Source organism: Oculina patagonica, chromosome 13 (assembly GCF_052425735.1).
Source record: "Oculina patagonica isolate OP01 chromosome 13, crgOcupat, whole genome shotgun sequence".
Lineage (NCBI taxonomy): Eukaryota > Metazoa > Cnidaria > Anthozoa > Scleractinia > Oculinidae > Oculina > Oculina patagonica.
The window spans coordinates 14,626,046-14,652,057 of NC_135770.1; the positions used below are offsets into that span (position 1 = coordinate 14,626,046).

General features: G+C 36.8%; 1 protein-coding gene and 2 long non-coding RNA genes across 3 annotated transcripts in view; 1 reads left to right on the forward strand and 2 right to left on the reverse strand.

The window, feature by feature from the left end:
- LOC144637244 (COP9 signalosome complex subunit 3-like) overlaps positions 1 to 26,012 on the reverse strand; it is a 98,624-nt gene that overhangs the window by 31,116 nt on the left and 41,496 nt on the right. Inside the window, exons 10-11 of the mRNA XM_078496377.1 lie at positions 20,091 to 20,162; positions 12,730 to 12,816 (exon numbers count right to left, since the gene is read on the reverse strand). Coding sequence (XP_078352503.1) covers positions 12,730 to 12,816; positions 20,091 to 20,162 — 159 coding nt within the window. The remainder of the gene's footprint in view (positions 1 to 12,729; positions 12,817 to 20,090; positions 20,163 to 26,012) is intronic.
- LOC144637258 (uncharacterized) lies at positions 5,659 to 8,428 on the reverse strand. The gene is made up of 2 exons (XR_013567690.1): positions 7,780 to 8,428; positions 5,659 to 6,826 (listed from the first exon to the last, which is right to left on the reverse strand). It is a non-coding gene; the product is annotated as an uncharacterized LOC144637258 (long non-coding RNA).
- LOC144637256 (uncharacterized) lies at positions 21,342 to 25,591 on the forward strand. The gene is made up of 3 exons (XR_013567688.1): positions 21,342 to 22,358; positions 22,980 to 25,365; positions 25,424 to 25,591. It is a non-coding gene; the product is annotated as an uncharacterized LOC144637256 (long non-coding RNA).

A 26,012-nucleotide genomic window follows, 5' to 3' on the forward strand; every position in this document is an offset into this window, starting at 1 on the left:
GTTGTGTTATGCCTCTGTCTTGACCGTCGCATAAATGTGATACTTATAATAACCCGGTACCAGCCAGTTTTGAGGCTGATGTCACCTTAATCTTGTGTGTAAAAGTTAAAAAGATCGTGTATATACATCAAATGTTAGCAGTCAGTAAAGATGGACCGTTTTCAGCCGAATTTTTGAAAATATCAAACAAATGACGTTATTTCAAATTGCGAAAAATTTGTCGATTTGTTTTGCATTTTTGAGTTATTTTTTCAAAAATAGCTCTTAGTCGGCATGATGTTCCCGTGTAATCATTCAGTCAGTCAGTGGGTCAGTGAAGTATGTTTGTTTGTCACACCAATCAGATTTCAGGTACTATCAGAACCAATCAAATTGTAGTTTATAAGGGGGAAGCAATCTGACACAGTTGTAGTGAGCGATTTCGTTCGAAGATTTTAGATTTGTAGGAGGCGGAATTGGTGAGTTGTGAATTAACCCTGGATTAAAAACGTTTTTCGTAACGCTCCCCTACTTACAACGCACACGCCGTGAGCAAAAGGCCCAACACTAACTTTTTATTCTTCTTATTCGAGCGTACGTTTGGAGAGGCTAGCTTTCCTGACCGTAGTAAAAATTACATATAACATTTGCACAATGTAGATTTGAAGAATAATGTTGTCGTTACTTTTGCCGTCCGCTTTGCGAAGTTCGTTGGGAAATTAGGTTTGTTACGAAGTTGCCAAATAGGTTGCGAGTTCGCGAATCAAATTGTGAGCTTCGATACAAAGTTCCCAACTTCGGCCCGAATTTATTAAAACCTTCTGTAATTATGTTATCAAAAAGGGCTTTGCTACGCTAAACTGTTGGAAACAAATGTCATAAAAACGAAAAACGTTTATGCTCCGCGAGCGGTAAACATGTCTCGAACAAATTAGTCTTCCCTGTCGCGTCGCGTCGGCTTCGATTAAAATCAATTTTATATATGGGTAAACCATCCAGTTTCATCCGGTTTACAAACGCAGAAGACTTGAAATTGAAGACAGTGAAGATTATGCCTACCAGAAATTGTTAAATATGTGTTTTCATACAGAAAAGTTAAAATTTGACCAAATTTCTACATGCATAAAATTTATTTATCGGCAAATCACTTGTGTGATCGCTGATGCGAAACGTTGTCTTGCACTTCAAGCTACTTGAACCTTCCTTGACCAGTTCTAAAATCATCTAGTTCAGAAATCGCTGACTTTCGAGCAACATGTCTTGTTTCTCCTCTACCAAACTTGAAAAGTTCAGTCGGGCCAAAGTTAGGAACTTTGTATCGAAGTTCGCAATTATATTCGCAAAACTCGCAACGTAATTGACAACTTCATAACAAAGTTTCCAATTTCCCAACAAACTTCGCAAAGCGGGCGGCAAAAGTAAACTATAAAAATCAACTGTAAAACATCTCGTTCAAACATTTAATGAACCGGTACAAGTATTAACTTTGCTGTTAAAAGCAACTACGATCGATAGCAAAAACAGACTAAGAGCGTGCCATTCCGTGACAATTTGATAACTCAATTAGTTCTTGTTTGTTAAATAGAATTGACGTTGTGAATGAACGAAAATCTTTGTTGAACAGTTCTGACAGGAAACAATTACTCCAGGTGTAGTGCGCTTTAAAGAACTTTCCCGAAGAAAGTGGTTTTTGATTTGATTCGTTTATTACTTCGTTTATTATAGTACTTTTCGTTCAATGTCTATATGGAGACGTGGCTTTTTTCTAGAAAAACAAGGGTATCGTGTTACGTTCGTTTTAAAAAAACAAAGGTGTCATGTTACAAAAGTGAGAAAAACAACAATATCATGTTACAGTGTTTGGCAAAAAGCCAAAAGTATTCCGTAACAAACAAAAGAAAGGAAATGGTTACTAGAAAGCTAGCAACAAAATAACCGCTTTAAACAGAATAAGAACGTGCCGTTTTGTGACATTTTGATAATTGAATTAGTTTTTGTTTTTTCAATTAAATGATGAAAATTTACGTATTGAATGAAACAGTTCTGATGTATCAAAATGCACGTGAAAATTATTTTGTTTGCAAGCAAATTTTGTGCAAAAAGTGACTCCGTGGGCTGCCATACACAAATAGCTCAACTCTTGGCATAAACCATCCCAACAGGACAATCACCCAGTTTCACCCCAAGCCACCCCATAAATTGAAAAAATAACTCCTGCACGCTTAGCGTGCCTATGTTTTTAAAGCTGCAGCTAGAACAGGATATTGCAAAGGTTTCATACGGTTTGAAGAATTTAGGTCGGATAGTCAGGTACATTTGCTTTCCAAGTTCTAATCGCTTTGTAAACCACTCATTTCGAAAGAAATTATTCTGTTGTTGTTCGAAGAGAGGTGTTACTTCCAAATTCCGCACGATCTTCTACCACCAGGGAATACATGTGTAGGAACGGTAGTTGTCATTTTAGTAGTAACTATTTTAGGCTGTATTATTTCCAAGTGACAGAAAATTATGCGGAATTTGAAAGTAACACCTCTCTTCCAAAACAACAGCATAATTTCATTCAAAATGCGGGGTTTTCAAAGCGATTAGAACTTGGAAAGCAAATGTACCTGACTTTCCGACCTAAATTCTTCAAACCGTATGAAAGGAATACGCTGAAACTCGGCACAAACCTTTGCAATATCCTGTTCTAGCTGCAGCTTTAAAAAAATGCAAAACAAATCGACAAATTTTTCGCAATTTGACATAACGTCATTTGTTTGATATTTTCAAAAATTCGGCTGAAAACCATCCATCTTTACTGACTGCTAACATTTGATGTATATACACGATCTTTTTAACTTTTACACACAAGATTGAGGTGACATCAGCCTCAAAACTGGCTGGTACTGGGTTATTATAAGTATCACATTTATGCGACGGTCAAGACAGACGATTAACACAACAGTTTTTAAGGCAAAATAAAGATGTCGCTCGTTCAGGAAATCTACGGAGTGGATTTTCCTGTAAGTTGTTGTTAGTAAACTTCAACTGTTTGGCAGCGTTTTGGGGTAATTACAAAAAAATTCACCGTGGCATTTTAAAAATAATCGTATTTTATTAAAAACGAAGGCTTCTGAAAATCGCTCATAACTTAAACAAATCGCGTTTGATCGCTATAAAACTTATCATTTTAAATAATTTAAGGATTTTTCTTTCAGATTCTCAAAAATCTAAGCAATCGCTTCACGTTTTCCTGTTTTAAAACGCGCTTAAAAACGGGAACTGTCAGCCTCATAAATACCCGCGGGCCACCTTAATTGAAAAACAAAAACTAATTCAATTATCAAAATGTCACAAAATGGCACGTTCTTATTCTGTTTAAGCGGTTATTTTGTTGCTAGCTTTGTAGCAACCGTAACGTGTTACTTTTGTTTGTTACAGAATACTTTTTGCTTTTTGCCAATCACTGAAACATGATATTGTTGTTTTTCTCACTTTTGTAACATGAGACCTTTGTTTTTTAAAAACGAACGTAATACGATACCCTTGTTTTTCTCGAAAAAGCCACGATTCCATATAGACATTGAACGAAAAGTACTATAATAAACGAAGTAATAACACATAAAATCAAAAACCACTTTCTTCGGGAAAGTTTTTTAAAGCGCAGTTCACCTGGAGTATTTGTTTCCTGTCAGAACTGTTCAACAAAGATTTTCGTTCATTCAAAACCTAAATTCTGTTCAACAAACAAGAACTAATTGAGTTATCAAATTGTCACGGAATGGCACGCTCTTATTTTGTTTTTGCTATCGATCGTAGTTGCTTTTAACAGCAAAGTTAAAACTTGTACCGGTTCATTAAATGTTTGAACGAGATGTTTTACAGTTGATTTCAGTTTACTTTGGCCGCCCGCTTTGCGAAGTTTGTTGGGAAATTGGAAACTTTGTTATGAAGTTCCCAATTACGTTGCGAGTTTGCGAATCAAATTGCGAACTTCGATAAGTTCCCAACTTCGGCCCGACTGAACTTTCAAAGTTTTGGTAGTTGAGGAGAAACAAGACATGTTGCTGGAAAAACATGGCGATTTCTGAACTTGAAGATTTTAGAGCTTGTCAAGAAAAGTTGAAGTAGCTTGAAGTGCAACGTTTCGCATCAGCGATCACGCAAGTGATTTGCCGATAAATAAATTTTATGCAGGTAGAAATTTGGTCAAATTTCAACTTTTTTTGTATGAAAACACATATTTAACGATTTCTGTGAGGCACAATCTTCACTGTCTTCAATTTCAAGTCTTCTGCGTTTGTAAACCGGATGAAACTGGATGGTTTACCCATATGTAAAATTGATTTTAATGGAAACCGACGCGACGCGACAGACTAATTTGTTCGAGACAACATGTTTACGGCTCGCTGAACATAAAAGTTTTTTATTTTTATGACATTTGTTTCCAACAGTTTAGCGTAGCAAAGCCCTTTTTAATAACATAATTAGAGAAGGTTTTATTAATTTCGGGCTGAAGTTGGGAACTTTGTATCGAAGCTCACAATTTGATTCACAAACTCGCAACCTATTTGGCAACTTTATAACAAACTTTCCAATTTCCCAACGAACTTCGCAAAGCGGACGGCAAAAGTAATGACAACATTATTCTTCAAATCTGCTTTGTGCAAATGTTATATGTTATTTTTACTACGGTCAGGAAAGCTAGCCTCTCCAAACGTACGCTCGAATAAGACGAATAACAAGTTAGTGTTGCATTTTGCTCACGGCGTGTGCGTTGTAAGCAGGCGAGCGTTACCAAAAACGTTTTTATCCAGGGTTAAATCTCAAGTCACCGATTCCGCCTCCTTCTAATCTAAAAACTTCGAACGAAATTGCTGACTACAACTGTGTCAGAGTGCTTTCCCCTTTATAAACTACAATTTGATTGGTTCCGATAGTACCGTATTTTCTGGATTAAACGCCGGACCCCGATTAAACGCCGGCCTCGTAAAAAAGCCGGGTCAAAATTGCTAGTTTTTAAATAAACGCCGGGGGCGTTTGTTCGAGGTCTTGGCGTTTATTTGAGGTCAAGCTTACAAGTAAATATATTCTGTTTGTCACAAATCTCGATTACAACATAAACTATTCAATCTGTAATAGTGCACCTTTGGGAAATAATCACCTTTGGATACCCAGGGACACTTTTTCGGGGCAGAACGAAGAGAAAAATCGTCCCGCCTTGACAAACTGCCTCTTGGTCTCGAAGATCGTTAACAATAAATCAATCTGAAAAATTGGCAGAAAATTGCAGTCCGTTAATAAACGCCGGGCCCCAATTAAACGCAGGCTTCAAATAAACGCCGGGTTCACGAAGCCAAGATTGAAATAAACGCCGGGGGCGTTTATTTGAGAAAATACGGTACCTGAAATCTGATTGGTGTGACAAACAAACATACTTCACTCACCCACTGACTGATTCACGGAACATCATGGCGACTAAAGAGCTATTTTTGAAAAAAATAACTCAATAAATCAAAGTTTTACAATCCATGATTTACAAAACCCAGTTCAATCTACCAAATTTTAGTCCAACAATATCCTTCAGGATCTCTCAGGTACATGTTTACTGACTTGTGATCCTGACTTAAAGACTTGTCTTGATTGTAAACTCCACATCCGTGCTTTAAAAAACTAAAATTTCTGGCTCATTCTATGTCAGCATTAAAACCAAATACCTTTATTTCATTTATTATTATCTTTCATATTTGTTGGTTTTAGAAAATAACCACCATGGCCTACCCCAAGTTTTGTCCTACCCCCAATAATGTTGAGGTTTAATTTTTGGTACATCTTTGTAAAGGTTTATCCAATGAACAAATTTAAGCCACCATGACGTCAAAAATCGTTGCCATAGCAATAACCAAAGTGGTCAAAATACCTTATTTTTTACCTTTTGTGGCTTAAATCTTAAAAGGCTCCGACTGAGAATATGAAGAATCGTTGGACAGGCTGGGAAAATCGAAAATCTTGAAACTTTGCCTGAATAACACCTTTGGGGAACTATGTTTGAAAATATTATTCTCATCTTCTAAGAATTTATGGTTTTCGAGAAGTTAAGAAAAAAACAAAAATAACGGTTTTAGCTCATTAAATATGCAAAAATATGCGTAAAAATGTCAAAGTTCTCGATATTCCGATAAGAGCAATTTTCAATGGTTTGAATCAAAATAATAGAATAATAGCTTGACCTTTCTTCTTTCAGGCAACAGAAACTTTCAATTTTTTCCGGCTATTTTGAGGTTTCCTTTGCCTTTTAAAATATTGCTTTATCAAGCACTTCGGGAAAGGGCAAAAATTGCTATTTGCTGTTGTGACAATGACGGTGGCCAAGGTTGTTTCTCATACAAGAAATCTTTCAAGTCGCCATCTCGGACTTGACAGGCTATGTAGAGGCGAGACAATAACGAGCAGTCTTCCTTCAAAACACATACTTTAGCTCTATCCTTCGAGACATTCTTTTTCTTTGGGGCGTCAAGAGTTGGAAGGTTATTCCTCTTCAAGGGATCTGAAACTGGCTTGCTTCGATCTATAAGACGCTCCTTGATAAAAGCATTAAGCTGATCTTCTCCAAGTTTCCTTGCGTTTTTCACAGTTGAGATGACAGAGTCGTCCATTATATCCCTTGTGTGGAGTGCCATAAGATGCGGACCTTCTCCCTTGAAGGGGTTACCCAGTTCCTCGAATGAAGATATCGTGCTGATGACGTCTTTTGCAAATGCATTTTGAATGCCTTGCTTCTGCTACAACACAATCGATACATGCAATGAACTCAGTCGATGATTTTACTGTTTTTTTTTTTCTTCTTTCTTCGCGTCTATACAACCTGTTGATAGGCATAAGACGTCAATAAAATCAAATCAAGTTTAAACTTGCTTTTTCTGTGCAAATCATAGCTCCCAAACGTAAATTTAGCGGACCAAATCACTTAGCGGAGGACGAATTCAAAAATTAGCTTTATGCAAATTAGACACGAGCAGGTCGTAAACTTTCGTTTCTTACTTGTGTTAATCTTGAGTGCCCAGTTTTTTTATTTGATATAATAATAGAAGAAACATCAAGCTTTTGCACAGTGTTTATTTTGACTCGATATCGGACATACAGTACTGTGCAAAAGTAATGCAAACGAAATTCGTCGAAATTCGTTTTTTGTTCTCGCGAATTTTCGTCGAAATTTCTTCGAATTATCGAGACATGTTTCGTAGCGCTCCACGCGAAAAAATCGCGAACTTCGTCGAAAATTCGGGACTGCGAAATTCGAAATAGCAAATTTTCGAGGTAGACAAACAATGACTTATCGAAAAATATTCGAAGCAGCGAAATTCGCTGCATGCAGCTTTCACTCGACCATAGATAAACTAACGCGAAGCGCGTTCCATCAAGGTCATAACAATTAAATAAATTATTTGAGCCGTGACAAAGTAAAATATAACTGAAACATTGCTTGGGGCAAATGAAAGTTCCTAAATCTTCAAAGAACACCACTGTAGAGGCTATGTTTACAACAAAAACAAGCGCGATACAAATGTTTTCAGAAGCCGACTTCGAAGAAACAAGACAGGGGTTAAACAAATAAAAGGTTTACTACTGAAAACATTTCAGCCTCTTTTGGATGGGAGAAAACTTTATTTGTACCTTTACATAACTCAAACGAATTGCCTTGAGTAAGATTCTTGTTTACAGCTGTACAAATTACAGTATATCAGTGAAAGCACATGGCGCGGGAACCATAAAGTTTACATGTCGATCGTACACGAAGAAACTTTTCGAACATCTTACCTTGTAAAATAAGTCCTACTTTGTACACAAACATATTGAGAAAGTAAAAATCGTTCACCGCCTCCATATCTACTCTTTCCTTTGATCTAGTGGCTCAATAAAATGGTGAAACATACGCCAGCACACGCTCGCCATGTGACTTGTCCGCCATGTTGAATGTTGACACACTTGCTTTGGGCACGTGGAAGTCTGGGTTCAAGTATCACGGATTCAATATGGCGGATGTGTTTACATGTGCGATCGAAAAGAAGAGTATAAACCCCAGGGGGGTACTCCGACTTGTAAATGACGGGGATGATCGAATGAAGGCAAAACTCAGGACCCAAAAAAATCCCTAAGTCTTCCGACATTACCCAAAAAAATCCCTGGCCCAAAAATAACCCCCCAAAAAAATCCCTTGTCAAATTACCCCTAAATTGCCAGGAGGGGCAATAACGCTCGAGTTTGATTATTCATCATACCATAAATACACCAAGGCCACTTTAGTTTGTTTTTAATACCCAAAAAAATCCCCTATTTGAATCAAGTCACCCAAAAAAATACTTGCCAAATCTTCCAACCCAAAAAAATCCCGCAATCGAAAATTTCAAACCCAAAAAAATCCTTCGATCATCCCCGTCATTTACAAGCCGGAGTACCCCCCCTGGGGTATAAACTTTGCCACTTAAACATAGAAAAAGAGGAATCAAGTTGTAACTTTGAATCACAGACTAAGGTAGGGGGCTAATTGCTTGGTCGAGTTTTAAAAGGCTTTCTCCGGTAATGCTTAAAGTAAAATAAAACGATCTGTCATAAAACAATGGTCATCGTCTTTTAGTTTGAATGGCAGCACCTCAAAGAGACATTCTTTACAGTCATGAAGCAGGGCAGAGCCATAGCTTTAGAAAAGGCCAACAGACATTTGAACACAGCGAAAACAGAGCTCGAAATTTCGAAGGGTGTATTTCGAACAGAGCGAATTTTCGCTCGAATTTTCGAAGGTGCTTTTTCGGCCTCCAAAGTTTCTCAATTTTTGCCCTTTTCCGAAGTGCTTGATAAAGCAATATTTTAAAAGGCGAAGGAAACCTCAAAATACCCGGAAAAAATTGAAAGTTTCTGTTGCCTGAAAGAAGAAAGGTCAAGCTATTATTCTAAGTTTATTTCGATTCAAACCATTGAAAATTGCTATTATAGGAATATCGAGAACTTTGCCATTTTACGCATATTTTTTGCATATTTAATGAGCTAAAACCGTTATTTCCTTTTTTTTTCTTAACTTCTCGAAAACCATAAGAGATAATATTTTCAAACATAGTTCCCCAAAGGTGTAGTGCGGTCCGGTATGTCCGAGAAATCGCTCCAGTGAGTAACCAATTTAAGTCAAACGACTTAAGTACCGTAAAATTCCGGTTATAAGCCCCCCTGCTTATAAGCCCCCCCCCGGTTATAGGCCCATCTACCTGGCAACAAAAAAATACATCCGGTTATAAGCCTCCCCCGGATATAAGCCCCCCGCTAGCGGATGACAATACTGAACATGGCTAAATGTCGCTTTATTGTGCGATTTTAACTAAAAAAGAACGTATTTCGATCAACACTCCCGTGGCTCCTTTCGAAACGTTTTTTTATTCCGCTTATAAGCCCTCCCGGATATAAGCCCCTCCGCTTATAAGCCCACCCAAAACCCCTTACGAAGTTGTATAAGCCCAGGGTTTATAACCGGAATTCTACGGTAATCAAAAGCAAGCTTCGTATAACGTTTGGTACGTTAATCTTAAATCAGAGCAAAGATATTCGCAAAACTTATTCCTGCATATAATTAGCATCTCATTAGCATAAAATAAATCCTCAAGTAGCCAGAATCATGGGAAGACGCGGTCGGAAAATTTGAACTCCATCAGATTCTTATTATTCGCCCCAAAATTAGTGCAAAAGAGCGAAAACATCAATTTTGGCACGAAAGTCCCACGGGATTACATACCATACCGCACTAGTGTTGTTCAGGCAAAGTTTCAAGATTTTCGATTTTCCCAGCCTGTGCAACGATTCTTCATATTCTCAGTCGGAGCCTCTTAATACATGTGTAACTAGACAGTGAAAGTTTTTGTTTTTCATATTTCTTTGTCTAATGGACAAAAAAAACAATCTAACAATTTTTAAATAAATTCTGTGGGTGGGGTTCAGTGCCACCTTAATATTACGAAAAAATAATGTATCTCCAAATCCTGCCTACATTTTTTTAAAAAATTGCCAAAAATGTTCCTTTTGTTGGTTAGATAAAAATAAATCAAAATCAAGAAATTTCATCAAGTAGTCTTTGAGTTATTGGAATCAGAGGTCCAAACTAGGGTATCTTTGCCTTCATATGACGTTGCCATGGCAATGAATTTTGACCTCATAGTGACCTCACTTTGTTCATTAATTTTGTGAAACTTTGCACAAGTTTGTCTTAAAATATTTTCCTTAACATTATTGGTATAGCTGCAATAGAAGACCAAAGATGGGCATGTCTTATTCTAACTTAACCCTGGCTAGGGTCCTTCATCTTTTGCTATTCACACAAATATAGCAGGAAGGTGCAACAAATCAAATATATTTTTTTTCCTAGGCTGTAAAGAAAAAACACTTTTTGGACTTCAATTCTACACAATAACTAGACATGTATACATAAACTATAAAACACTGTGATAAAATTGAAAAGCTTAAAACCGTCTTGGTTAAATAAACAGCACGCAGTGCATGCAGAAGCGATGGCGTTTCACAAAGGGTCTAACATAACTTTGAGGAAATCTGTCAAAAACTCAACGTAATTAAAAGCAGCTGACACCTTCTGCGTGATAAAGACTGTTATCCAATTGCAGTGTACATTTTTTAAACCTAAGAAGCAATGTTGGTGATTGTCTAAATAGCATAGTTAGGATCTGATGAAATTCAAAAAAATATAGTAGTTATTAATTCACAGGCCAAGGATGCAAAGTTAATCATAAATTTTCTATGTATTAAGTTAACTTGATTTCTGTCGGGGGGGGGGGGGGGGTACTCCCATCTATGGGCTATACAGGTATGTGCTGCTCAACAGTGTATGCTTTTTTGCCTCCCTGACTCTGGAACAGGGTATAGAATTCAGCCTTTCTCTCTGGAACAGGGTCGATTTTCCCCCCAGAATCCTGATTAAGCATGATCAAGCATAGCTACGAAACTCTGCTCCCCTCGACGCTTTATCTTCATGCCACATACAAAGTCAAGTGAACACTTTGTGATATTCTCCAGTGTTTTTTTATATGTATATATTTTTTTTCATCGTGCATATTGTCTGGAACAGGGTACCTATTAACTCAAATACTTGTCTGTCACTGACTAATATCAAACGTTTTAAACAACGTTTGTTCAAACCGAGGAAGGCCGAAGATTCTCGGCCGAAACGTCTTTATTAGAGTTTCAAACAAACGTTGTTTAAAACGTTTGATATTAGTCAGTGACAGACAAATATTTGAGTTATGAATATTCCTGACTGCAATTTCAGTGTTTATCGTTTAATTAGGGTACCTATTCTTCCAATGTTCATCTGGGACAGGGTCGCAAATTCACCTATATTTCTCTTGAACAGGTTCAGCGTCTCAGCGGCACACCCCCGTACAACATTTTTGGGAGTACCCCACAGGATTTTCGTTCGTTTGTCCGAAACAGACAAAAAGAACCGGCCGTTCGATGACATTAAGCGATGACATTATCACTTAGCTTGCAAGTCATCGCTAAAAAATTAAAAATGTGACAACGTTTCCACATTCACTTAATGTCATTATCAAGTCAGAAGTGAATAAAACTGGGTACATATATAAGATGGTACAAATAAAATGTTAAATCTCTAAAACGATGATGTAATAAGGTATTTTCACGCCGTCATGTAAAAAGTTTGGCATGAATAGAGTCTTTCTAAGGGATGTGTCTAAAATGAACACCCAAAAACGAAGACCGAAGACCCTGTGTCCGGTCTAAAATGAAAACAGAAGATAGAGTAGCATCTGCAAAACAACACTGAAGCATAGCGCTCCTCTTTGCATAAATTAAAATGTCATCCGAACACGCAAGAAATTTGACAGATACATGTACTTTACTCTGAACAGTACTGTCCAGAGCAGAAGTAACTGTCAAATTTCTCATGCGTTCGGATGACATTTTAGTTTATGCAAAGAGGTCTTCGTTTTAGACCACAGGGTCTTCGTTAGACTTGCCCCAAGTCTCTCGTTTTTTCTTTGCATCTATAGTTACTTAAATAAAATCGCTTTGAAATCAAGCGCGAAAGACCACTTGAGTAAAATCGCCTTTGAAATCAAACGCAAGAGATCGCGCGGGATTCACTTCTGTGAACGCGCGCGCGAAGGAAAACAAATGACACTTGACAAGGAATGGCTCGGAACGAGCGACTTGTGTCACTTGCAGGAAATCGATTTTGGCTGACGTTTTTTGCCGCAAAAATATTGCATTATTTCGTGTGCATTGAGTTGTTTCTTTTATCGTGTTGATGTCAGTGTTGTGCGCCGTGTGCGCCTTCTACCAGGGACAACGTTTCTTCATATAAACAGGCCCTTGAGCAAAATATCAGTTTAACTCTAACCACGTGAGTTTAAGCTTTATTAAGGTTCTCATGTTTTTTATTGGGTCGTTCTATGATTGCACATGCAAGTTACATGTATCCTGGACTCTCCCTCCTCCTAGTTTTTAAGAATAAATCTTTGTTCGCTTCGTGGCACTTCTAATTGTGACGACTGAGAATAAAAGTATATTGAAAGTGCCAAAAAGTTCATAACGAACCAAATGTTTGGTTTGTTATGAACGTTTTTGCACTTTCAATACACTTTTATTCTCAATCTACCTTCTCCTGCCTGGGTTCAACACATCTATAGGGTGCTTTTTGATGTTTTCATCCACTACTGTTAATACCTTTTTACACTACATGTAATGTGTCCTTACCATGTTTAATATGTACTGTTCAGCCTCTCTTGGACTGCTAAGTTGTACTCTGTTAGCCATGTCTGACAATGACAAAGTAAGAAATGTCTGAAATAGAACAAAAAATAAATAAAGAAAAAACAAACACACAAAGAAAAACACATACGTAGTACAGTAAAAACCCGCGTGTAAGAACCTGCTTTTTTAGAGTTTGGCAAAACAGGTTCTTATATTTTGGGGTACTTACTGGCATTTTTTAGCTTCCCTGTGCAATTCTTGATCTCTAAAGACATCCTTTTTGATAAAATACAGTTATTGTATTATAAATAAAATAGTTTAACCCCACATATAAGAACCTTTTGGGGTATTGAGGAAGCAAATTTCTGCCAGGAGGTTCTTAATTTCTAGGTTCTTACACGCGGGTTTTTACTGTATTAGTGTTTCTCAAATTTGACATTAAAGAAAACAATTAACAAGGGCAAGTACAGTACTGTAAGTATAATAAACATTGAAATCTGCATACCGTATTTACTCGAATAGGCGCCACGGCGCTTATTAAATTTTTCGCGCCTCAAGTGTGGCGCTTATTCGAGGGCGGCGCTTATTTAAAATTTGGACGGCACAAAAATCTTTTCTTTTACAGTTATTGTAAAGAGCGTCTTTTGATTGTCAGTATTAGTCAACAGAAGTGGCGCTAGCTGTCGTGGCAAAGTTTGCGGTGTTCAAAACATTTACAGAACTATGTATTGTAAGAATGTTGAATTGAAAAACTAATGGGCAAGCGGTAAAAAAACAATGTGAACTGCAAAACATCGCTCTTGATGAAAAGAAGTGTTCAAGCTTGTTTTAGAGTTGCTTTGTACTGATAATTTTTAGTTCAACAAAGTTCATCAAATAAGCGCCGCATCAGGACTGCGGCGCTTATTAACCTTTTTGTCTCAAATGCGGCGCTTATTCGAGTAAATACGGTATAATAGTAGCAATGATGATTAAGAATTCTGTAACTGTTTTTCAAAATGAAACAATCTTGTAATTTATACAGTGTCTCATGCCTTTTTCTTAGACAGAAACACTGTAAATGAAAGGGCGCCCTTCCCAAGGGTTTACGCGTCGCTGGTTGCTCCCCAGCGGGGCAACGAACAATAACGTCGACCTAGCTTATTAGAATTCTGCAAATCTCGCAAAAACTATCATTCTCTGAAGAAGACTGCAGAAGGCGGTCGACAATTTCGAGACTCTTTTATATTTTTAGATCTGTTTCAAACGTTTTTTATATTTTAAGCTATGACCACAGATCGCTCCAACAGTTTTATTTTAATCTTGTAATTCTTTGTGTCCATTTTTACACAGGACTGAATGAGAAAAATTATTTTGTTAACAAATAACAAGCTTTAAGCTTTAAACAGATTTGTTGTCAAAATGCTGCTCGATAAAATAATTTACAAAAAGGCTGAAAAGGATAATAATTTATTTAAGTTATTAAAGGGACTATATCACGGATTTTACCAGATTTTTTAACAGCCAAAATTTATATTTGTGTCGTAGGAAATCTAAAAATAATGGTCCATTGTTAATAACAATTGCTATATTAGAGCACTGAAACTGTTAACAAGCCTCTTTGGCTGCGAATGGCTCAGATGGAAATGGATTGCAATTTGAAAAATTAAGGCTAATAACTTTTCAAGTTGTTTCTGTGTGTCTTCAAAAAATCGATAGTTATAGCCGTAGCTTGATTCTATCTGTAAATCATATCTTCCTTTAGATGTTCAAAGATAATGTTTTTCACGGGTTAGGTTGCCTACCATTAATTTTAGAACAGTTTAACCAAAAAATCTGCGAAATCGCAGTGATGCAACTCCATTAAATAAATGCACGTTAATTGGCAAAAACTGTAGTTGTACAGCACAAGCCAGTGACATAACTCTTTAAAAAGATGACAAGTCAAGAAATCATCTAGACACAGGGACCTGCTTATGCTAGCCCCCTCAAAGTTCATGACTGTACTGAGGACCATATGACTGTCTGAAGTCCTATATAGTTTTTAGTGTAGTGTTTGAACTACAGTGTGCACTCTTGCGGTGGTTGTTGGTAAGGTTGGAAGTGCTATCGGGATAATGCTAGGTGTGGACTATTGCCTACTGAAGTGGAGCAAGTGTGCCATTCATTTCAAAAGATCAGCTTTCAAAAAATTCTCCTGCATTGCAGTGGGATGCCTCGTAAAATCCTTGATATGTGTCACAGGCTACTTTTAAAAGATTATATAAAGGGGCAAGTGTAATAATTTCCCCTTGATATTTTGACTCATTTGAACTTTGTCAAAACATTGCCAAATTTTGCATGCAGGTTTGTCTACACGTGGTAAACATCCCCCTTTACGTTTTTTCCTGTGTGTTTTTCCTTTGAAAGGTCAATTTCTCGTGTTCGAGTAAGATTTGCCTCTGTACATGTAAGTCTTCTGTGCATGCATTCAGCCCATACATCTGAGAGCTTGGAAATATACAGTATTGTGTAAAAGTAATGCAAACAAATTTCGACGAATTACGTGGCTTTTCGAAGAAATTTCGCTTGCAATATTTCTTTGAAATTTTAGCAAATTATTGCGACACCCATTGTTTGGAATGGCGCGAAATGCCCAAGCGATAGTTTGCTCACCTCGACAATTTGTTGCGACCTTTTGGGCAATAGTTCGCTCATCTCGAAAATTCACTGCAATCTTTTCGCGGTTCACCTCAACAATTCGCTGGGAACTTTCGCGTGACATTTCTTTCTGTTGGTCTTCGCGTTTACAGCAAAGTTCGCTGTAAGAAAAATACACGATCTTATGTTCTCCACAGCTAGCTTGAGAACATGGGCAAAATCGTTTTTAAAATATTACAATCTACATCAAAGGTTAAAACAAACATCCAGCAAGTTTCCAGTTTCCAGCAAGAACTTAACTGTCAAAGCGATTCCACAAAGACAAATATGACCTCTCATGCGCAAACGTTCCTTACAGACAAATATCACTTCTTCCTATTCTATCAAAGAACTTAGAGAAGGTGGTATATAGTCACCTGGTATCCTATCTGGAATGTAATAACCTCCTTTCTGATCATCAGTTTGGTTTTCGTTCAAAACGCTCCACTGAACTAGCCGTTACATACTTTACAGACTAAATAAGGAAAGAAGCTGATAATGGCAAAGTAACAGGAACAGTTTTTATTGATCTGTCCAAAGCTTTTGATACCATCAGTCATTCAGGCCTACTAAGCAAACTGCCCTTTTACGGGATTCGTAACAATGAGCTGAAGTGGTTCACAGATTACCTGTTTTTACGAAAACAGACTGTTCAATACAACGGTGTTCTTTCAGAACCCAACCCCGTTTTTACTGGCGTTCCACAGGGAAGAATCCTTGGGCCGCTGCTGTTCATTATATATTTTAATGATGTTCACAAGCCTCTTCAATCTTCCAGTATCATTACGTATGCCGACGACACAGTGATCTTTACTCCTTCAAACAATTTTGATGTTATCGAAAGGAATCTAAATGATGACATCAATTATCTGGCTACTTGGTTTCGCAAGAATGAACTGATCATAAATCTCAAAAAAGGTAAAACAGAAACGATGATCTTCGGAACTGCAAAAAGATTGAGTCGTCTCCAGGATAAGCAGCTCAATCTGACTATAAATGGTTTACCTATTAACAGCACAACTACCTACAAGTACTTGGGTGTCCATTTAGATGCTACATTGAATTTTGAAACCCACTTCAACAAAACCTACAAGAAAGCGGCCGGGAGAGTCAATCTGCTGCGGAAAATTCGTTCTTCCATTACTTGTGCAGCTGCAGAAAGCATTTACAGGGCTATGATTATGCCTGTTTTTACCTACTGTAGTCTAATTACACTAAGCTATTCAAATTCACGCAGGCAACTGATTCGCAGAATCGAACATCGTGGCCTAAGCTGCATATCTTCAGGACTGGAAAACAAGACTGACATCCGTATTCCATCAGTTGACAGTTATCTGAAAAGAAACGTCAGTCTCTGTGTTTTTGATTGTCTACTTGGAAATGCGTGTACTCCTTTTAATAACTATTTTAAAAGAGTTAATCACAGTGTCAATACTAGGAACAGATTTTCCTCTATCGAACTGCGGAAAGTGAACAGTTTTATTTTAATCTTGTAATTCTTTGTGTCCATTTTTACACAGGACTGAATGAGAAAAATTATTTTGTTAACAAATAACAAGCTTTAAGCTTTAAACAGATTTGTTGTCAAAATGCTGCTCGATAAAATAATTTACAAAAAGGCTGAAAAGGATAAAAAGTTATTTAAGTTATTAAAGGGACTATGTCACGGATTTTACCAGATTTTGTGCAGCTGCAGAAAGGATTTGCAGGGCTATGATTATGCCTGTTTTTACCTACTGTAGTCTAATTACAGTTAAACTATTCACATTCATGCAGGCAACAGATTCGCAGAATCGAACATTGTGGCCTAAGCTGCATATCTTCAGGACTGGAAAACAAAAGAGTTAATCACAGTGTCAATACTAGGAACAGATTTTCCTCTATCGAACTGCGGAAAGTGAAGCTAGAGTTTGGCCGGCAGAGTTTTTCGTTTTTAGGAGCCTCCGTTTTTAACAGTTTACCGTCGGACATGAGAAATCTGAACTCTAGGCTTCTATTTAAACAAAAAGTTAAAGAACATTTTTATTTGTAATTTTTATATATGTTTTTGACTACTGTAGTTTTGACATTTTTAAACTTTTTTACCTTTTTAAATTTTTAAAATCTTACAGGACCCCTAAGAAACAAAGTGGATTTCTATGCACTGCAGATACAATGTATGTGTTGTTTATAAGGATCCAAAATAAGACTTGTCTAAGGCACTCTCAAGTACTGATGGGTTAATCCTGTTAAAAATATTCGTTTTTATTATTATTATTATTATTATTATTATTATTATTATTATTATTATTATTATTATTAAGGAATAATGTGTATAATTTATCAGTGAAATATATATGCAAACAAAGTGGATTTCTATGCACTGCAGATACAATGTATGTGTTGTTTATAAGGATCCAAAATAAGACTTGTCCAAGGCACTCTCAAGTACTGATGGATTAATCCTGTTAAAAATATTCGTTTATTATTATTATTATTATTATTATTATTATTATTATTATTATTATTATTATTATTATTATTATTATTATTAGGACTTGCCGTTTTGACACGTTTTTGAACAAACTCTCGTTGGGAAAAAGTGAACAGCTGTGCTCTTTCAGTTTGTAAGTTCTCAACTTCATTCAACATTTTTCTTTTTTTCCAAGAAAAAACTTTTGATAGGCTTTAAAAACTAGCAAAAGCTCCCTGTGTTGCGTACTTCGGTGCAGCATTTCAAAGTTTTGCGGTTTGCGATCTCGGGTTTCAAGTTACCCTACAAGCGAAATAATTCCATGCGTCAAGCGATAGTTTTGAGTCAATTTGAATGAACTTTTTTGAAGGCAGAGTATTTCACTGATTGAATAAACTTTATTCACATTGTAAAACCCAGGATATTTGTTGTTTTGAAATCACGACCGGACGCTTGATTAAAATGCAAATCAATGCGGCCGACAAATTGTCGCACGTGTACTAAAATTGAGAATATGCGTTGTTTATGAACACTTTTTGAAGAGTCATGGTACTTTTTCTGCTTCTTTGCCATCTTTGCTTTAACAACATTTGATTATTAATATGCGTTTTATTCAGGACTAAACTTTTATACAACAGATATTTCCAAAAATATTTTTTAACTTCATGGTATGCAAACATTAAGCGCTTATGATTTGAGGTCAAAAGACATTTCCCGTGGGAATACACTGTCACACTGGATCTTTCTTGGAATGAGAGTAATCATTTTCTATTCCCTCAGGTAAAAACCTTTGATTCACAGGGATGAAAATCGAAAAAAGTTTATGCCTGATGGGACTCGTGGCAGATGGAGGATTTACGATTTTTTTTTAAAAAATTTCGCTTCGATGCTTGAAGAAAATGAAAACGCACGCATGCAAAATTTGATACTCATGCCCACTTCTTTGTCTACTACCGACGACGAAAATTGTTCCCACTTAAGTTAACGAAAAGTGCTTTGCACATCGCTTTAATTTTGCCTTTAGTTCCGAAAATACCTTTAGTGGAAAAAGCGGCCGTGTGGCAGCGTTCCGAGAAGCGAGATGTTTATTAAGTCATTGCGTTACGCATTTGTTTACGGCCTGCATAAGTAGACACAGACAATTCTGGCTGTTGCTTTTTTCCGCCAAAAACGACTTAACATTTCTCTCATACATGTAAGATTGAGATTTTCGAGTGTAAGTTATATTCAAGGTTTTCCGATTCATGTTTCAGATTACAAATAAACTATTGGATCTCGTTTTAATCAGTGTTATTATAGTCAATCGACTGTTTTTGATTGCTGTCATTTGAGGCCGTTTGATACTTCTAAATACGGATTGAAGTGTTTTCCTTTATAGCGATGCTGTTTGCTTATGTTAATTCGTTGAATTATCGGTCTTTGTTCTAGCAAAATATCACTAAAAGCGTCCCGAATTGTCGTTGTGAAAATGAAAATTTGTTGAATTGTTCTAGCAAAATATCACTCTTAGTGTCGAGAATTGTCGTTGTGGTAACGGCAATTCGTTGAATTATTGGCCTTTGTTCTAGTGAAATATTGTTCAAAGCCTTGCAAATTTCGTTCCGAATTAGCGAGCGAAAATTCGAAGAAATGTCGGGAAAACAAAAAATGAATTTGCGCTCTTCGTTTGCATTATTTTTGCACAATCCTGTAGCACCATAAGGAGAGCAGTAGGTTTTCAAAACTTCATTTAAAATAATGTAGTTGTGTTCTGCCGAGTGCCGGACACAGATATGTGCACCCACCCCCACCTCCTCTACCTGCTTCACAAGATTAATTAATAAATTAATTCAATTAATTATTCAATTAAAATGTTTAACAGGAAACAAGGGAAGGAGTGAAGATGGGAAGGAGAGAAATTCGCCTCACCAGCAAAACTCGAAATTTTCCGAGTTAAAAATGAAAACTTGTCATAACATGTAAAACCTCTGAAGGAATAATGTGTATAATTTATCAGTGAAATATATATGCAAACGAAGTGGATTTCTATGCACTGCAGATACAATGTATGTGTTGTTTATAAGGATCCAAAATAAGACTTGTCTAAGGTATTTAATTACAGTTTTGTTCATTTTTGATCCTCAATTATTACTATAGCTTTTTAATCTGTTTTTTACACACTCAGTTTCAAAATATAAATTTCACATTTCTAATCTAAATGTGGCAAACAGACTTCACATTAAAAGTCACACATGCAATAAAATAATATGAGAACCTTTGTAAGCCTCAGGATGTTTTTCCTGTACAGTGAACTTACAACTTGCTTAACCAAACCTACATTGTTGTCCTGAAACATAAAATTAAATGCATTAAAGCTCATAACAACAACATCATTGAATATGATGACTACAAATGGTGTAGAAAGTCGAATAAAGATTGACACTCAACAGTTATCATAACACACCCAAAGAACACACAAAGACTGACATCCCAAAATTTGTGACCTAGCTTGCACCAGAAAATCTACTTTAACACATTTCTGCTATAAAACAGATAAAACCAATTACGATCCCTTTGTCATCCGTTTAAACACTCCGTGGAAACTGTTTAAGGTTAGGATCAAACTATTTGAACAGCTAATGCAACAGTAATTAATTTTTGTGCATATATTAAGATGTCTGAATTCAGTTTTTTCTGAACCAAACCTTACATTTTCAATTACCGTAGCCTTTCAGCAGTCTTCCCTGACTTTCACCAGATATTGCTCTTAGATTTAAGATTCATTCTCAAATCTAATTCGTACAATGCAAATTATATTATTAGCTACACGAGCCGCCACCTCCACCTGTGCATCGAGGAGCACAGATACTCCGTGATTTGCAAATACCTTCAAGAACAGAACAGAATCAAAAGGCGATCGACCTTCACAGTCAATTTGCCATTCTAAAGAAATGCCATGGAAAGTTTGAGTGCCTAATTTTTTTTACGAGATGCTCCTAACTAGTAAAAAAAAACATCCCTGAACACTCCATTCCAGTGAAGCTGTTTACTTAGTTATGCACATTTTTCTGTTTTCCACACCTTATTTATTGTAATTTAGTTTCACACTTTTTTTCTATAAATATCGTTCTCTACCTTGTAAAATTTGCATTTGATAATGGTGACATGTCGCCGCCGAAACGTCATGTTTTTATAGCGTTAATATTTATTCTGAAATATCTTTAAAAATCTTCCGTTATAAGATTCCTTTCTCAAACTCATTATCAATTTACCAGCCAATTAGGATACACCAATTTGGTCAGGTGGCAGTTTGTGGTTTGAAACCCCAATGAAACACTGGACAGAGGCATTTCCATGATAGTTTGATAAAATATCAAACTTTGTCAAACGTCAAATTGCACAAAATAAGGTACAGTGAAAGTTGCTCCATGCAGTCATGACATCAAGATCCATTATAAGATTTAAAATCATGGAAGTTTAAACGCATTTTTATGGTATTTGTGAGTTTCCACCTACCCATAAAAAAGTGACATTCATTCTAAAGGGACTTTCAGGAATTTTTTTACCTTTACCTACCCCATGAAAAATGTTGAGAACCAAATGGGGTCTGGGCAGTGAAAGTGTTATGAAAACACCATGAAAACAATTAAACATTTTCCAGGTCAATAAAAAATTATTTCCATTTTGAAACCATTTCTATGCCTTTTTTAATGCTTCCTTCATGGCAACAAACCCATGAAAAAAAAAAAACACGAAAAAGCTTTAATTTGAATATGTAATAAATATATCATGAATAAAATAAGGCAATTCTCATGGGTTTTGAGTTTATAGTGAGGGTTATCCTAAAATAAATATTAATGACACAAACACCTACTGAATAGACAAGTTTCTGTTTACAATTATTCTAAAATTTACGTTTTCAGTGCAATTAAAAAAGTTATAACATAGAGGGCAAAATTACTGAATGCTGATTGGCTGAGACAGAGAGCATTTTTCCTTAATTTGGTAATTGCCCCGGGCAAAATTACTAGATCCTGATTGGACAAACAGGAAAATTGCTCGTTTCTGATTGGCTGAGCGCGCTGCACTTCGTTGGCTTCACAAGCAGAATTTTCAAACACAGCGCTCGCTTGGACATCGATCTTTTCCAAATTTGACTTCAGTTTCCGCAGATATGTGATGAAAATGGAATGGAAACGGGCTGATAGCTTGAAACGAAGATCCGAAAGCTGAAACAGAATATTATTACAGTTGAAAACGGTACAAAAATTGGATCAGACACTTGCGAGTGTGCGACGATTCAAACTCATTCATAGCGGCCGGCAACTGACATCTCCGTTTCACTTCTGTCATCTCTAAGACTCGTCACCAGCAACCCAGGATATTAATGAGGAGATACATAGTTTTTTCTGTGAAAGAAGGTCACATCTACCGGACAAATTACTTCTACAAGTTTGTTTGGGGTCGTCGTTTGCTGTTATCTATGTCGAGGACTGACATGTGAAGCCGCTCGTAGACGGAAAGCTTCAAAACGTGCAAACAGGTGAATAAAATTAAGCTTACGTTTATATTGAGTGTTCGCTTGTTCAGTTGTTAATAGCTTTTTTATTATTTTCACGACTTTCATACATTTCATTGCATACAACTGTCAGCGTTATTCTCTTCCAACGCCAAGATTTGCTCGATTATGAGGAACGTTTTTGTTTTGCAAGCCAAATTATTAAGCTTCGCGCTGTTCCGATAAGTTATTATAAGCATCGACAATTTTCAGAAAATTTTGCCCTCTTTGTCATAAACAAGTAATCACATGTGTCCTCGTAAAATTAAGGATTAATATCACTTGTGTTTTCAGAAGTTGTAGAAATTGCTCTCGTCACTTCGCGACTCTGACAATTTCTACAACTTCTGAAAACACGCGTGATATTAATCCTTAATTTTACTCGGCCCCATGCGATTGTTTTGGACGAATTTTGTGAGCCAAGTTAAAGACAGACCATCCAGGTCCACTAATCTCTGTTCAAGTCTTTGCTCACGGTGATTAACATAATCCTTGAACAACCTTGCCGTGTCAAGTAAAGGGATTTTTCGCTTGTGTGCTACTTGGCAAGTTCTCAAAACCACAACATTACTCACTTGCCTTTGTACTGTGTACTTCTTTGTTTAGACTGTGCAAGCAAGGAAATCTATTGCACACTTTTGGGCCGCCGAAACCGGCAAGAGCCATCCATGTTTCAAAACAAGCAGGATGCCCAGCATGCAAATTGTTGCGACTTGAAGTAAACAAGCTCAAGCTCAAGCTCAAGCTATCTAAAACAATAGTGTACCTCGGGCTGGTCCAGTTCTCGGCCACTTTGTGTTCAACATGTTTTTTCAAGCCGAGTTGAATTAAAAGAAAACGTTATTTCCCTCAAAGGATACACTGATTATTGTGCCCTGAATACATGTATCTTGACTTTGATCCTTCAACTTGCTATAGAATGCTCACACGTCGAGTTTACACGAACTGGTAGGTGAATTTGTTTTTCCAATCATAGATCTCTTCGAGATATCGACTTTTTTTGCATGAAGTTAGTATGAGTAGAAGGTTTATCCTGGGCATTGTTGTTCGAACATATCATGGAAGAATTCAAACGTCTTTCAGTTCAAGCATTCTTTTTTTTTTTCGCGAAGGAAATGCTGTATTTGTCAGTCGCGACGGCTGGGTGCTTTGCGACTCATATACTTTGGCTTGGTTAAATAAGGTAAACTTTGACGTTTGCCTTTAATCGAAATAGTTGTTTCCTTTCGAGTTAGAAAGATTTCTACTCGGCTTAATGCAAGGTTCCCGATAAAGGTTACGCATAACCTGCTTCTTTTTTTTCGCGGCGGAGGGAAGGCGAAAAGAGCGAGAAAAATAACGCCTGATCGCAGGTTAGGTTACGCATGACAGAGTTACCTTTTTTCTCGTCACGCAATCTTAACCCCACATTGAGAAGTAAATTTTCGTTTGGATATTACCAAAAGCCGCTTCTCCTCGCGTTATTCTTTACCTTACGGCTACACATGAGTCATGCCATTTCTAATGACTACATTTCCAGTAAAACAGTTGCTGTTTATTTTTCTAATGGCGATGCATTAACTTCTGAACAGAAGAAACGTTTAACGTTTACTGCTTCCACCGGAAGTAATTTCACAACAGGCTACAAAAACACTTGTAAATATCACTTAACACATTTAATGATGTTGCAATTAACGAAGCGCACTAATGACGTCACAGAATTTGGCACCCGGTGTGAGTCAGACAAAATTCGAACAAACAAACCGCTCTCTGTAAGAGCAATGTATGGTTGGCGGGCACTTCGGAGGCATATTTAGCGATTGTTTCACAAAACCATGGCCAGATTGGCTCGGAATTCAAGAGAAAGCCTTACCTGTGCAACGTAGAAAGCTCAAACCGTGGTTTGAAACAAAAGGTTTGTCAAACAGAGCGATTATTCAATAAATGTGTAAAATGTTTTACATTCAGTTATTGAATGGATTATAAAGGCCCGATTTGCTGCCGGGATTTGCTGAAAGAAAACATTTATTTTTATGAGAAATGCAATTTAACGTTTACACTGTTCTTAGTGGCACATTTTGCAACCCAACAGAGCTAACCTCAGATTTATGCCACCTCAAAATTACACAAAGAAACGCTCGTCCGATCTGTCTCCTTGCCTCAATTTCGTTACACAATTGTCGCGGCAAATACTATTCAATATAGACTGATTGAGCTCGGCAGCTGTAGCTGCAGTGTGTAATAGTAATGGGGATAAATAACAGCTTTATTAAAATCAAACCCGCCGTCAATTCCGTTAGAAAGGCGTTTGAATAGCATAATATTTTCGCCCTCTATCTATCATGTGTCGAAACAGATCGGATGGCCGGCGATCAGTGCCATCAAATTCGGGAAGAATTCTGAATTTCTTGCAACTGACGATCTTTCCGGGGCCTAAATGAAGCAAACATACAAGTGCTATCCTTCGCAATTATATAATTCGATAGTAATTCGCTATCCGCCGCTTAAATTTCTCGGCAGCCTGAATAATTTTGCAGTGGGAATCAAGGTGTCATTGCCGGATCTTCGACTAATAAATTCAATTTTGGGCCATGTTTTGGATACCTTCGATCTGTTTTTCACTTACTAAAGCAAAAATATTTGGAATCTATCATTTTTCGAGCCTTTCGAGAATCTCGGCCTCAAATTGTGCCTTTCTCTCCCTTTTTTTCTTGTCAAGAATGCGTCCCCTCCATACAAAGCCTTTGCCCAAACTAAAGTTGTTGTTATTTTAGTAATAGTGCGCTTCGCTAGATGATGTAAAAATTCTAAATTGTGCAACTCAGCAGAAATAATCAATTGTCACGAAATGAGTTCCCTTTGGTTAACTATTAGCAACGTTTTAGTGTGTGAAAGACTTGTGAGAGTACAAATTTGCGTTGTTAATCGTTTTAGGTTAAATTAATATTAGCGCCTAAAGACTTGTACCAGTACAAATTGCGTTCTTAATCGTTTTAAACTTCGCTGCCTTCGAGTGCTGAACCCCTTACATTCTTAATTGGTTATGTGACGTAAGATTTGGGCTACTCAAGTTTTTGATTGTTATATAACGTTTGTAAATTTGACAAGTCACGTTTTTTCTACAAGAACGGAAGTGCTGAAGCACAACTATAGAGTGACACTTTACGAGTCACGCGCTTTGATCACCCACAACAGAAAGTATTCCCTTGAGAAATTAAAACAGTCCCTTGAGAGTTAACAAGAATGCGACTCTTTCCGGTTCCAGATTACCCACATAACTGCTATTCTCCTACTTTTTGCTTGTAAACAAGCAAAAAAGTCGAAAAGACGTGTTTGTTTACGGTTACTTAAAATTTATAGATGGAGTCAAATTCGTATTTTATCCGAAAGATCCAGCTAATTTTTTGGCATGTGAAGCGTAGAGTAATTCAGCTTTAGGCTGAAATTAACTTTTCGTTGAACCGTTGCATTTTTTTGGTTTAAATTTAACTTCAAAAACTTTTGTGCGAATTTTGCATATTTGCCTATTCTCTGCCACCCTGCACTGCTTAGCATTTTGATTTTTAATATAATTTCATCTGCTGAAGCTAGAATAAAAGAAAGAAATGTTTCAAAAGTAAGGATCAATAAATCGCTAAGTTCTGAGCTGACCTTTGTCTT